At 38.5% G+C, this 15,525-nt stretch overlaps 1 protein-coding gene across 1 annotated transcript in view; it reads left to right on the top strand.

The window, feature by feature from the left end:
- The window catches only part of DMD (dystrophin), a 1,614,661-nt gene that overhangs the window by 369,526 nt on the left and 1,229,610 nt on the right, over positions 1-15,525 (top strand). Inside the window, exon 26 of the mRNA XM_042974140.1 lies at positions 15,318-15,479. Within this exon, the coding sequence (XP_042830074.1) occupies positions 15,318-15,479 (162 nt within the window). The remainder of the gene's footprint in view (positions 1-15,317; positions 15,480-15,525) is intronic.

The raw sequence follows: 15,525 nt of genomic DNA, 5'->3' as shown, positions 1-15,525 counted from the left end.
ATTTTGAGAGAGAAAGCGCACGTGCGCACACGCGGACACACACACACACATGCGGGCGTTGGGGGGGCGGCGGGCAGAGAGAAGGGCAGACAGAATCCCAAGGAGGTGCCACGCCATCACCATCAGCGCAGAGCCTGATGCGGGGCTTGCACCCAGGAACAGTGAGATCAAACCTGAGCCGAGATCGCAAGTGGGATGCTTAACCAACTGAGTCACCCAGGCACCCCAGGGCGGTAAAGATTTAAACCTGTTTGTAATAAGAGGAAGAATCCAGTAGAGATATTTACTTAACATGTAAAAGCAAGGTTTACAGAAGAGGGTATATGAGCAGAACTGGAATGATGGACTGTGGAAGCAGAAGTGAGTGAATTGAGATAATATGAAGATGCTTTTGAAGTGAAGCAAGTTTACTCATGGAAGACTCCATACCTGAGAAGGAACTCCATCTTTTATAGGTCGTATAGTATTGGTGGTTTGAAGAGGTGGGGATGAGATAATAGAGAACTGGTACTTTTGAAGAAGTTAGAGTGGAAAACATTTGCAATAGACACTCTTCTGTTGTAAAGAGCAATTTAAAATAAGCAGAAGTGTTAGCAAACAATATCGTCAAGTAGTAGTCCACAAAATGGTTTGCAGTGTAAACGGTTGTAAATTTCTTCGAGACTTTTCTGCAAAGTACTAATGTAATTTACAGTGGCACACATACAGACACATGGACAATCAAAAGGCAAGGTACTTTTATTCCATTATCATCAGGCAGTATCTCCAGGATAAATCTGATTATATCTTGAAACAACTAAAAGACTGGGGCTGGGAATCTTATTTTCCAATTACATTCACATTTGGAAGTCGTTCATTTGATATTCATTTTCCTTCCACTAGTATGTCACTGTGTCCTGGTGCTTCTAATTTGAAGTTCATGCTTCTCTTAAATTCCTCTACCTTATCCAATTTAGCTTGGATTCGTATTTCAGTCTTCTAGCTATTGGCCATTTCCTCCAAATTGTGGTAATTAGGATCAGCTGCTTAATTTGTGGGGCCCAGTGCAAGAAGAAAATGCAGGATTCTTGTTCTAAAATTAAACTTCAAGGCAGTGACAGCAAATCATCAGAGCGAGCGTGAGACCTAAGCATGGAGTCCTGCATGATCGCACAGGTCGGTATGTTGCTGACGTCAGCCCCGATTGTCAGCTTACATATTTGGTTAATTTTATACCTATATTACTTTCAAAATGAGTCAGAAGTTACAGAATTAGACGTATTTCTACAGAACAGCATTGTTTACAAAGATTTCACTGGGGATGATGAACCAATGATAAATACTTCAGAAATTTGAAAGGTAGAATTGAAGAGATTTAAATCTTAGCGTCTTAATAACGAATATAGCTTCTAGGATTACATTTTTTTTTTTCATGTTTTGAATTTGGTGCTTTGTCTCCTTACAGTTGAAGAAAGGATATTGGATATGTTGATTTTTGGCTTTCCTAGGTTGAATGCTCTGTGATAAAACTCTTATCTTTTTTAAAAACTACAATGTAAGCAGACTGTTAGGCCAACACCTGTGTTCAAGGTGACTTCATTTTTGAGCTGAGTAGTGGACTATGCAAGTTCTTTTCATAATAATTTTAATTGAATAATTGGACAAGAATGGTGGCATTTTGAGGGGAAAAATCCCACCTGTGTAATATTTACGCATAGATAATAAATTTCATAGCCCAGCTCTCATCAGTGTAAGAAAAACAGACAAGACAGTTTATCCTTCTGTTTTTTAATTAGAAAATAATTTTTATCTTTCTCTATTTGCTGTATCTTTTTTATTATCTAAGAAAGTATTGTCTTTTACCTTCCGTCAATTTTGTGAGTTACCTTGATTCTTGATTTTAATAATGTTTTAGTGCACATCTTGTATTTTGAATTTAATTATTCTCTACTTTATAGACACAGGAAATGAAATATTATGTAACCTTCACAAGAACAAAGGTTGATGGAAATATGTTTCATTTGTATTTTAATCATTATGAATCATGGAGATGTATTTATTTACTGTATTTTGTAGGTAGTAATTCTATCATTATCTTTAAATATGATTTACCCTAGTTCAATAAATAGTGTTTTCTTGGCTATTTGCACAGACATTTTTGAAATGTTTTGTAAGACATTAGTTAACATTTTCTTGTGTGTAAGTATACTGACTATAACATATTAACTTTGATTCAGACACAAAGGTCACAGCAGCACACATACACTTATGTCTGTTTGCATAAATATTTATATATGTATATATGTATATTTATATTTCCGTATATGTATATACAACACATGCTTTCTATTTTACTACCTAATTAATATTTAAATATTATATACTCACTCTAGGTAAATTGTTGTTTGCTTTGGGAAAGCATTAAAATATTTATGAATGAGTTTGAACATATACATTTAAGGGTATCTCACCTTGAAATTTCTTAAAATTTGGTGGTTGAACTCCTTCCTTTAAAGTTTGAATAGCAAGGGGTGCCTACGTGGCTCAGTTGGCTAAGCGTCCAACTTTGGCTCAGGTCATGATCTTGCGGTTTGTGAGTTTAAGCCCCATCTCGGGCTCTGTGCTGGAAGCTTGGAACCTGGAGCCTGCTTTAGATCCTGTGTCTTCCTCTCTCTTTCTCTACCACTTGTTGGTCTCTCTCTCTCTCTCTCTCTCTGTCTCTCAAAAATAAATTAACATTAAAAAAAATTTAAAGTTTGAATAGCAAAAGGAGATAATGTATAAATGAAAAACATCTGATGTTAAGGTCTAAAACTTAATCAGTTCCAAACATGAGGTCAGTAGTATGGATTGGTGAATTCACATTTTAGGAATTCATTTTTGAATAGATAATTCTCTTTTATTATCTGTGTACTTTTTCATAAAAATTCCTGGTGTTTTTCTCTTTGTTTTAATGAAAGTTGTATATAGCTTTTACTTATGATCTGTTACAATTCGCAACTAATATATAATTTATATGGCATAAAATGCCATTCTCAAGGTATATGTCCATCTATTTCATCTATCTTCCTTTTAGCCCTCTAGGCTCTTTAAAAAAATTTTTTTTAATGTTTATTTCTGAGACAGAGAGAGGCAGAGCATGAGCGGGGGAGGGGCAGAGAGAGAGGGAGACACGGAATCCGAAGCAGGCTCCAGGCTCTGAGCTGTCAGCACAGAGCCCGCTAAGGGGCTCGAACTCACAAACCGTGAGATCGTGACCCGAGCCAAAGTCGTTTGCTCAACTGACTGAGCCACCCAGGTGCCCCCCTCTAGGCTCTTTTAAAACTGATTTTTTTTCAAGCCACTTGATAGATTTTTGGGTTGAATGATCTAAACTGTTGTTTAATATTCAGACAAATCTGGCTGAAATTACTTGTACATTTTTTGTTTTTAAAGAAGGATGGGAGAGGGAACATTCAAGAACTTTTTTTTTTTTTTTTTTTTTTTTTTTTTTTTGGCAATGTGTTCTAGTATCTCAGGGCAATTCTTGTATGGAACGAAGAACAAAAATATTTACAAGTTCATCAGGCTCTTTCTTACATCATAGAATGTAAATATTCATTACAGAGTTTGCATTAAAAGTATCCAATAAAATTAGAGAATTGCTTTACTGCCTCTACCTTACCAAGTTTCGTGTTGTTTTCAAATCTACCTTGAGAAATGGCTGGTAGTACTCCACTTTTCCTTTTTTTGTTGTTGTGAGCCCAATTAATTGCATTTATCTGTCATTATATAATTCTTATTTATGGCATCTTTCACATTTCATCAAAATCACACAGATGGCAGAGCATAGGAACGTTAGTCTCCACATACTCCCTGCCAACTCCTTTGAATTTCTCACTTAGTGCAATTTGATTGAGAAGGGCAACAGTATTTTGAAAATTTCCTCTACAATCTGATGATTATTTAGGTTTGAGAACTCTGGCCTTGACCTTTACCTGAGCATGAATTGTTTAAGGCACTTCCCTTTGCCAAGGTGCCCAGTGTCTCAGACGCATTCCTAGTGGACCATTAACTTTTTCATGTCCATACAGTGCTCATTGGAGCCGAGTGATCACTTTATTCCAGCGACGAAGCTCACTTTCAATTCCCAAACAATTACACAGAGAAGGGGGAAAAAGTAGTTGTCCTTCAAGGCTACATTTCCCTGCTGGAGTAGAAGGAGCACTTTCTAGGATGTCATAGCAAACTTTGGATGGCATAGAGAGCGCATTGCTATGTTTCCCAATATGCTGCCACTCTCTCTGTCCCAGACCAAAGCCTAGATGGAACAGACAGTGCCTGTGGGACCAGATTGGAAGACACTAAGCAGTCCTGCGTGACTGCCATAGATACTGTCTGCAGCTTAATCTTCAGCTGTATCTGACTTACGGCAAGTGCAGTAACGCTACAAGCGAGCGTCCACCACCAGAGGCCTCCTTCCTCCTCTCTTAGTCCACACAACCTCGGCGCACTGGGTGTCGTGTCCAGGTGATAGTTAGGTGCCACTGGGGAGAGGAGATGGAAGTGAGAGGAGGTTGAGAAACAGTCTATGTCTATTTCGGCCAGTTTACTACCTCCAAAGAGCATTCAGTGACAGACAGCCATGGCCTGTAACAAGGAATCAGATGTAACGGACCACTTTGCCAGGGTTTGTCTGTTCCCCGCGCTTACATCAACACGTGAATCCTCTCTCTGCGCTCCCAGTGTACTGCTCAGGAATTGTACAGCGTATTTGGCAAGCAAAAGAAAAGCAGCTGTTCCCTGCGTCTTCCTCCTGCTGTTCAAGGTGCACATCCCAGCCAAATGAATCACATTGGAGCCAACGACCCTGGCAGGAATTCCTTGCTACAAATCTGCAGTCTTGTCTATCTTCTCTACTTGGAGAACAAAAGGTTTGAAAGCCTTATAATAACCTTAGGATAAAATAGTGCTCGGTGCAGCTACGGAACTAGACCTGAGGAATTACTCAGTGTAAGAAGGATAAGTAGGGTGACAGGAAGCCATAAACACACTCTGTCTTACACACTTCAGCTTCTTTAGAACCGTGGTGATCATCTGGAGTACTTGTGAGAAATAAATACTGTTAATCTTCATACATACGGAAAGAATCAAAAAGGATCATCCCAGACATCCCAGGAGAGAAGAGTAGTAGTTTTCCAGTTTCTCAGATACCGCTTCTCGTTGGCAGTCTGAGTATAATTTCACTCCACTGATGACCGACTGGACAGGCCGACAGAGTCCAGAACATTTTATTTCAAGGAAACCTCAACACTAGCCTCAGACCGTTATGGGCCTCTGTCACAGTAAAAGGAATCTAGTGTAGATCTCTAATGTACCTCACAACGGAACCGTATCAGATTCTTGGGGCCACATTTGAGACTCCCTGACTGAAGACTGACATCTGTTTTATAGGCAACCCTTGTGTCCATCCTTTCTTGGTCTATAAAAGGTAGTGTGACAGATAAGCTTCTCACACATCATCTAAAGTCGACGAGGTCAGAAAGGCCTGAGTGGAGAGATTGACTAGTGCCAAAAGGCCTTTCCCTCTGAGATTTCTGTTGCATTGTTGTGTTGGCTAGAAATCACTGCCCTTATGTAAGGAGCACCAAGGACTGTGTCATTCAGTGACCGGTTGACACAACTCCCCGTCTGTACATTTGGTCTCACTAGGTTCTCCCCGACTTGAAGCCTTCTCTTCTTGGGTGATTACCTGCATACCTCAGCATGGAAGCACCAGCAACGGTTTTATAAACGGTGATGCCTTGCCTTTTCTGTACCTACACTTGAATTAGGGAAAAGTCACTTCGTCTTTGGCTTCCTGAGATAATAGAAGCAATTGCCAGAAATCAGCTAAGTTTCTCTCAGTGGCTACATTCCTACTTGTGTTTCTCGTCTCTACTTACTGCTTCATTCGACAACTTGATTATACTCCCAAGATTTGGATTTTTTTTCTCTTCGGTAGATTCCATGAGTTACGTAGACATGTATTCTCAGTCCTGATTCAGTTTATCCCTAGACTCTGATTCTGTCACGCCATTCTGTACCAGAGCACTATTCTCTGACATTTTAGTTAGTTACAATATCAATAAATTATTAATTGCCTAAAGTTTCGACTTTCATATTGTGAGCACATGTGTAATCGGGGAGTTACCTTTGCCATTACACCAGAGAAGCTTTGTTGACCAGGATGGCCTCTGAAGTTACCTTGAAAAGGCCAGGATAAGATGAACTCTGTAGATTCCTTCTAGATTTACTGTATTATAGTTCCAGCACTTTCTTTCTGAAGCTGAAGTAATGCATTGGTTTGCTCCTGCCAGCGTGGAAGACCAATTTCATTTGTCTACCCATGAAGATGAATGGATGCAGCAAAAATCCAGAAATGTCTTAGATATATTACTGTACAGCTCATTGACCATTCTATCAATGCTTTACTTGAAAGTGATGGCTATCTGATGTCAACTTCCATTGATAAAGTGATTCCCAAACATTGCTTTCAAGTGTGCTTCCTTCAGAGGTCACAGAAGCACTCCAGTGACCTACAGAGACCTGAAACAGATGAAATTCCAACTAACCATGACCCCGGTGGTTTCAACGTTTATAATCTTTTCCTGTAAAGGAAATTATAGAGAGCTCATTGCACATGGTTTGAGGATTTTTCTGCCCAGTAGTTTTAAACCAAGTGATATTAAAAAATATAAATCTCGAAGATACTTGTAAATAATGTAATATTCTTTTATATTTAAAGAAAATGTATACAAACACTTGTGCACATCTAACTAATTATTTAGAGCCCGAATCCCTATCATGTATGCTAACAAGCATGCCACAAAAACTAATTGTGCCAGAACTCCCCATAAGAGTTAAATCTAAAGTGGCTTAAAGCAACATAGTTTTTTATTTGTTTGATCTTCCTTGTCCAAGGAACAGTGTGTGGAACCTCCTTTCTTTAGGAAAAAGTGTGACAGACTAATTTGAAAACAAACGAGCAAAAAAGGCAACAAAGAGAAGCTTTTGAAGGTTGCTGAGACAGTGAGTAGTTGAATATTGTCCGTTCTGCTGTACATTATCTTCTTTCCCCTCTGCTTTTCTTTTAATCTCTATTTAATTCCCTTTGGAAAATACTAGTTGGATTCTTCTTGAAAAGCCTTTCCTTAGCCTGCTGAAAGCACACTGAACCATCTAGGAATGTTGTATGCAACTCTGGGAGGATCTACTATTTTCCTTCCACCCTACAAAGTCATGAAAAATGAGATGTTTATTTCTCATCAACCCTAAAGAGGTCCGAGTCTACAGCGAGGCCCAGGGTGTGCCTCAAATGTTAGCTTTTATAAGGATGCCCTCCTGCTAGCTCTGAACAACTAAAAGTTAAGAGAACGTGTTTGTGAGACAAACAGAAGGTGCCTCGTGGTCCTTAAATAATTCCTGACCTTTTCCTGCCATGCCTCCTTAATGACCATCAAATTGTCCTTCAGAAACTTTAATTGGCTGTTCACTGAAATTGTCCATCAGTAGGCGAAGGATTGCATTTGATAGCATCAGTAGTCCACACTTGGGACATTGGTAGATACTGTATAAAACAAGGCATCACTCTATGTTTATAAGCCTTTTTTGTTCAATATATGAAGTTTATTGTCAAATTGGTTTCCATACAGCACCCAGTGCTCATCCCAAAAGGTGCCCTCCTCAATACCCATCACCCACCATCCCCTCCCTCCCACCCCCCATCAACCCTCAGTTTGTTCTCAGTTTTTAAGAGTCTCTTCTTTATAAGCCTTCTAATCATGCCATGCTCCCATATTTCTCAGTGTTTCGAAGACTGTTCGTAGGTCCTTCATGATCTATCTCTTCATGCCTTCCATAAACCATTTCCTACCTTTCCCAAGATCACATTCTAGCTGTTCCTCATATCCATCTTTTTCCTCTGCCTCTACTTCAGTCTATCAAGTGTTGAGTTCATTGACTATCACAGCAGTTTTCTGTATAGTTTGAACCAGGTAGGACAGAAACATGAAATATTTTGCTTCAAGCTGATGATTGTTTCATCTTTCTTACTGACATCTTGAATAGATCCCATTGCTTTCCTGTTTCTGTGAAATGAAAAAGTTAAAGCCAGTTTCGTTCAGCTTAAAATTTCAATCTCATATTCAGTTTAATGTTCTTCTGCTGTTCCATTTCAAGCTTAAACCCTGGCCTAAGTGATGTGCAGTACAAGGGGAGAGTGATCAGGTTCCTCTCTACATCACCATCACTTTTCCTTACCCCACCTGTGTCCCATTTTTCTCCACTGGCAGAAAGAAAAGTGGCGAAATTCTCCTGGTAGCTAGCGTTTTTGTGGTGTTTTGTATTTTATATAGCAAGGACACAAGCACTGACTTTTTTGGGGTGCAAGTGTAGGTTCTTTAAGAGGTCTTACAATAGTTCCTGCGTCTTCCCAATTCTTTGATGAGAAAACACGCTTAGTGAAAATATCTTCAAGCCTCTTCATTGTGGAGTACTCTTGCTCCTGAAGCATTGTTTCTGCTAGACCACTCAAATATGACTGCCTTTTTCCATCCCTACTTGATCTATGGAGACTTTTGTTTTGCCACACCAGGGTTTAGGAAGCACAGCTGCCTCCACTCCTCAGTATACCATCATTTCTAATTTATTTTCCTTTATACCTACTTAGGCATAGAAAGCAAATAAAGCATTTAGCTGCATGAGCCGAGTCCAGGTTTGTAATTAGATGCCATCCCAATTTACTCTGGACTCCCAGACTCTATGGGTAATAGACCAGGAGCTTCCTTAACTTGCTTAGGGTAGAGAGGTTGAAGTACCACTTTTTATTCTTCTTTGAGGAGTTGACCATTGATGTCATCACACTGTCTCCCTTGGCCATGGATTCAGGCTACGATTCTCTTCAAAATCTACCTGGAGTGTTGGCGTAATGAGCTTGGTGGAGTAACGAAAGAAGAGCCAGCTTTCCTACCTCTCATGTAAAGTTTTCTGAGATAAAACTTGTTATCTCAATCTCTTAGAGAGGAATTTAGGACTCACTGTTTTCAGTTCAAGACTGTAGCTAAAATTCCAAGATAAGAGAGTCCATTGCATTCATGACCATAATTGATGGAGCTTCAGAGTAGCTCATAAGTTGCATAAGAGTTAGGAGGAAACAGCTAATGGAAATGGGTGAAGGGGCAAGGGCGATACAGGCTTCAAGTTATGGAATAAGTAAGTCCTGGCAATAAAAGATACAGAATAGGCGCTATAGTCACTGGTATTTAATAGCATTGCGTGGTGACAGATGGCAGCTACACTTGTCAAATCACTGTGCTGTATGCCTGAAACTAATGTAACATTGTGTGTCAACTGTAGTTCACTAAAAAGTGCTCTCCAACCCACCAAAAACAATTCAGTCAAATTGAGTACTTTTATGATTTGGTATTTGAGCAAATTACAACCACTCTGTTGGTAACAAAGAAACGAAAAGGAAGTAGTTGCATTAATTTACTGGTGTGCTGAACATGAGACTCCAGAAAATAGAACTTTTTGGTCAAGGACAGTCTGTGTGAAGTCAGGTGAGGTTGTTAAATAATGCAGATCAGTGGCCTCTCTTTGGTCTCCACATTAATTTCTGAAGAGCCGTGGGAGTAGGACTTGTTTTTAGCACATCTCTTTCAGGACTCCCACCTTCTAGCCACTGTCCATGAGAAAAATACTTAAGTCGTTGTTCTGTTTTGTGCAAGGTAGTGGCATTCAAAGTGGGGCAGTTAATGTTCTCCCCCAAGCAGAAGCTTCAAGAATTAGCGGTTGCTTTATTTGCATCAAAATTTGAGAAATAGTTTTCTTTAGTTCATGTACTACTAAAATAACTCAAAGAAATGAGGCCTAATTGAAGAATGGCTATCATATTTCATTACTTAGGGAAAAGAAAATAAAACAATGATGGAAGTGAAAACATTTTACATGTGTGGGTCTAAATGACAAATACTTAGAAACAAATCATTGTGTTTTATTTTACTACAAGATGATCATAAACCATATTGGTTTTTTTTAATAAACCATCTGACATGTCTTCTTTCCCTTTTCTTAGAAATTCTAGTGAATACAATTTAAAGAATCCCTAGGTAATTTGTCTGCACAAAGAGCCTGAATGTTTTTTCCTCCTAAATTAGAGCAGAATGGGCAAGGATCTGCAATTCTCGAGAAAATCCACAGTCCAGACTTCTGAAAAGCCAAGTGCATCTCAAAATCCCAGCCCACTAAAAAGAATCCCGTTTTTTTGGCATAGGGCCAATGAAAGGGCAAATTTTACATTGTTAAGCCTGGATCTACTGTATACTTTATGAAGAAAAAACTGAGAGCTGCTTTTGCCTGGCACATAGTAAGGAACCAAGGAATATTTATTACATAATAAGATAAAAAAAAAAGGTTTGTGCAGGATGCTAAGATATCAAAGTGCATCTTTTGCACAGTCATGTTTTCCTTTCCTCAAGACTTATATCACTCTTGTACCCCTCCACAAGGGGTTCCACAACAAACGGCTTCCTCATGAAAATCTCCTCTGCCCAGTAGGTCCCCCACAATCATACCCAGGCATCAAAAATTATTCCCCAGTTTTCTGCCAAAAAAAAAAAAACAAAAACAAAAGCAAATCAGGTAAAACAATAACACACTCATAAAAGAAGAAACAAAATAATGACAAAATCTCTCCCCTTCCCAAACCCATATCCCACAGATCCTGAAAGGAAATTATTTTTGTGGCCTCAAACTAACTCATGCTACAAAATGAATTAAATTTCTTGGGAATTTCTCTTCTAGCAACTTTTTTTGTAATCCATACATATATTTTTTTTAAATTGGTGGAGTATGCAACCAAGAGAATTGCATCAGTATAGGATAGGGAATTTTGGACAAAAACACTTTTCCGGCACTTTTTAATTCCTATCATGTAGATTGTTTTTCTTGTTTCTTTTTTTGGCTAAAAAATGTTTCATCCTTGCATTCTCCTAGATTTTTTTCTCATTTGGTTGTTATCTCCTATCGTGAGAAACTATCTGTAAAATTCACTTCTGCAACATATTATGTGCTTAATAAGCATTTGCTGCTGGCTAGAAAGCTTAACTATAAGGGAAATAAATCTTTATAATTTTCTCAGAAGTTCTTATTTTAATAGGAAAAACACCCATATTCGTAACTTATTTGCAGTCAAGTCAACTTATTTGCAGTTGCAAGTGACTTGCAGTCAAGTCTGTTATTTACTAAATGAAATAAAAATTACTGTGTTGTATAGCAACTTTAATAAGTATATCAGGACATATAGTTCCTTAAATGAGTGATGATTTGTAGAAAGCTATTGGGATAATGTGTGTAATGTGTTTCACTATATTTAAGCCTGCATTCATATTTTAAATACCTTTCTTTATTTTGGTTCAAATTTCCACTTTTTATTGCACTTGAGAAATTTATTCTTCCAGAATGAAAAATTCATTTCTCCAATTTCTTAGCCATGTCATTCTCTGATTTAAGTGTTTGTAGTATTGAAGCACAAAGGTTATTACTTAAAACAGAATAGGAACGTAAAAAACAATTCACTGTGGAGACAACTTTCCGTTGCCAACAAAAATTAGTCAGCTTTTGATTTTATACTCCAGAAAACTTTGAAGAAATAATAATAATATATTTTCATGTATATTGATTAGTTTAAATACGTTTTCCTTGGATTTTTCTGAAAACCAAAAGAAAATTTTGTTATGTTTTTTTTCTTCGGTACCTAACCATCATTATGATTTACTTTTGTACTTTTATATTTTTGCCGTTGATTTCCAACCTTTCGGTGTGTTTCTAACTCTCCTCATACTTGCTACTTGTGTTCATCTATACGATTCCTCTTACTGCTGAGAGGATTAGCTGAAGACATGATACAACATTTTAAAACAGTAGTTGAGCCATATTCTGGACCAGCAACAAAAAAATGATTATGGTTCAGATCTTCCTACCAGCTCCAATCAGTGAGACAGCACAGATTGAGTGGCCAGAGGGTCCTAGACAATCCACAGGCCTGGCATCCCATCAGGGTTTGACCAACAAGATGTTTAGAAATAGAAGGCAGCTTATGCCATCATTAGTTCAAAGAATTCTATAAGCTTAGATTGACATCAGGTCTTTCTCTCTCTCAGAAAATCAAAGAATCCATGTAAATCAGTCTCTTTTACTGACTGCCAGGCCAGGCAAACAACCAACCTACCTAAGGTCAACACTTCTATCATCTCTTAGGTCATTTTATTTCTTTCAATCCATAGAATCTCCTGACTAGAAGAGGTTAGATTTCTAAATATAATTTTGGGGCTAGACATGATGTTTAACATTATGCTGTATTATATCCTATTATCTTAAAGCACAGGACAGTAGGTTGTTTTTGCCTTCAGACGGATAAAGGATGAGACTTAAACAATGCCTGAGTAGGCAGTTACTGTGTGCTGTGATTGGAAGCTTTCTCCAGCCACCTGTCACAGTGGTGAAACTTTATCATTAGGGATCCATTTCTCTGCAGAAAGCCTGGCTAGGCTACAGACATTCTCTTGTACAATACAGACAGTTCTGATTATAGCCATGAGCACTGTTAACTGAATTTTGATTTGATGTAACTTCTAGTTGAAGTTTTGACTAAAGAAAGGGGAAACAATATTTGAATTAGACTACAGGGCAAGATCTTGGTCCCTGATTTGGATGAAGTATTTTAATAGAAGTAGATTAAAGTTTTCTTTAAATAATGGTGTATTCTGATACTTTTAATTCCAACACACTCACGCACACACACACACACACACACACACACACACACCCCAAAACAAAACAAAACAAAACAACAAAACTGGAAGAACTTTTCTACAGACAACATTTCTGTCTGGTGGCGACCTGTTCCCCAATTTCTTTTGTAAATCCATTTTTCAACTATTTGAACTCTTCTCTGTTTTCCCTATCAAAAAGCTTTGTTACACCATTCATTCAGTCATGAACAAAAGTATTCGTCTTTTTTTAGGAACTGGTATTGAGCAATGAACAAGGCACCCACAGTCTCTAATCACATTGGTACTTAAAGTCTGAAGTAGAGGCAAAAAAAATTAATGGGAAATTACAATGTTGTGTGATACATGCTGAGCCAGCAATACAGAGTATAACGGAGAGCATAGGGTGTCAGGGACAGCCACCTGGTGGGGGAGATGTCCACATTTCCAAGGTAATAGTTAAAGGATAAAGGTGAATTAGCCAATAAAAAGAAGTTAGGGTGGAGTTGTTTGAGGAAAGAAGAGTAGTATGTTTAGGGCCAAGTATCAAGAGGGACATCGTGCATGTTCAGGAATGAAAAGTAAAATTTCTCTGTAGCTTGAGCAAGAAGTAGAAGACACCAGCAGGGACTATGAAGGAACTTTAAAGCCGTATTAAGGAGTATTGCATTGATCCTCAGGAAAATGATTACTCACTAGGGGATTTTAAGCAGAGAACCATGATTGCATTTTAGAAAGAACACACCATAGCTACATTGCAGATGGGTAATGATAGGATAGGATACCAGCGAAAAGCATGTACTGTTTTTGAGGCAAGAGGTGATAATGACCTCAACTAGAGTAATGACAGTGGTGTTGGGGTGGGGCAGGGGGTGGAAGAAAAGGATGGAATCAGAAAGTATTAAGAGGTAGAAGAAAGGTTCGGGAATTGATTGATTAAACACAAAACGGTGAACGGCATGATAAAAGAAGAGGGAATATTCAGAATTAAGCCTAATAAAGGCAATGAATAATTGTAAGTCACTGAAATAGGGAAAAAAGTACAGAGGGAGAGCAAAAACAAATTGGAGAGGTGAGAAGTAGGTGAGAAGGGGACGCAGAAGATGCCGATATTTGGTCCTGCTGCTGTTTTGGTTGCTGTGGGATGTCCACGTAGAGATGTCAGGTAGGGTATCGCATATGCACATGCGGAGATCGAGGGAGAGATCTGGACTGGAGACATAGTGTTGAGAGATGGGAGCGTTAAGAGGGCTCAGTGCAACTAAAGCTGTGGGTGGAATGAGAAAAAAGGAAAGCCAGGGGCAAAATCCTGAAGATTTCCTGTACCGATGGAAATACTGACAATGTCTTCCCACTCCTGCTGCAGTGCAAGACCTTGGTCCAGACCTCTTAGCCTTATTCACAGTTGAGTAACAATGTGTTCCCAGTTGGCCTCCTTAAAGAATAATGGTATCTCTAATACATTTTAAGCTTCAGAGCCAATGTATGTATTCTTTTTTCCTTTACATATTTTTTTTGAAGTATAGTTGACACACAATGTTACATTAGTTTCAGGTGTACAGGGTAGTGATTTGACAAGTCTATATATTAGGCTGTATTCATCAGAAGCAGGGACATTTTTAAAACCCCATTCATGGTGTGTGGGAAGGATAGTTCTCTCGTACCAGGTAATCATGTGTACACATCGTGTTAGAAAGAAAAATACTTGGTATGATGCATAACTTAAGGAATTCTCATTAAATTCCTTGTCCCATTCCTTACTTTTAGAACTCTTCTTTTAAAGGTGAACAGATCCTTGAAGGGAGACTGTGCAATCTGTTCAGCATTGCTATTTATATTTGGAAAATGTTAAATTATCTTAATCATACCTATAGTAACAATCAAGATTAATTGCGGCTATATTAGGATTACTTATTTGTTCCGCCTCAGCAGTAACACAGATCCAGTTGTGCGAGTTATTTCCATAATCCAAATTGTGGAAAAAAACATGGCGGAAAAAGCCCATGGAAAACGGGTACAAGTCATATTTAAAATAAATCCATAACCAGATGATGATGTGAAATTCTCCTTTTGAAAAGGAGCTGATTCTGAACAGATTGTCTATGTGTCTCACTGGTGGAAGTGGATTATCCATCTTGAATTGGATTGTGATGACGATGACCCTATTCTAAGTAAACCAAATCTCTTGAACTATATAATGAGATCAGGAGGAACATTCGGTCTGAGAACGACAGATTGCAGTGTCCAAGATGCTTTCACTAATGTTTTTTCCACCCTCTTTCCTTGATGTGCATAATTCTGTGGTTTTGTCCTGCGTATATTCCTGATCCTGTAGTTCTGTGTGCTAATTCCTTTTTTTTTTTTTTTTTTCCTCATTCTTACTCTTATTTGTGTAAGCAGAGCTGAATGAGTGGCAGGAAGCTGCGGAATCTATCTTACAAAAAGGTGATGGTGGAAGAATCTAGAATCTTCATTTACTTTGCAGCTGGGTTGCAGAAAAACTACCGCGAGTAAAAATTTCACTGATTCATTCTCGCTTATTTTCTTTAGGCTGTGAGGAGGCAAAAGTTGCTTGAACAGAGTATCCAGTCTGCCCAGGAGATCGAAAAATCCTTGCACTTAATTCAGGAGTCCCTGTCATCCATTGACAAGCAGTTGGCAGCTTATATTGCTGACAAAGTGGACGCAGCTCAGATGCCTCAGGAAGCCCAGGCAAGTAGACTGGGAATGAGCTACTGTTATTGGGTGTATCATCTGA

The sequence above is a fragment of the Panthera tigris genome, chromosome X (genome assembly GCF_018350195.1).
Source record: "Panthera tigris isolate Pti1 chromosome X, P.tigris_Pti1_mat1.1, whole genome shotgun sequence".
NCBI classification, from domain to species: Eukaryota; Metazoa; Chordata; class Mammalia; order Carnivora; family Felidae; genus Panthera; species Panthera tigris.
This window is presented reverse-complemented; position numbering and strand designations above follow the sequence as displayed.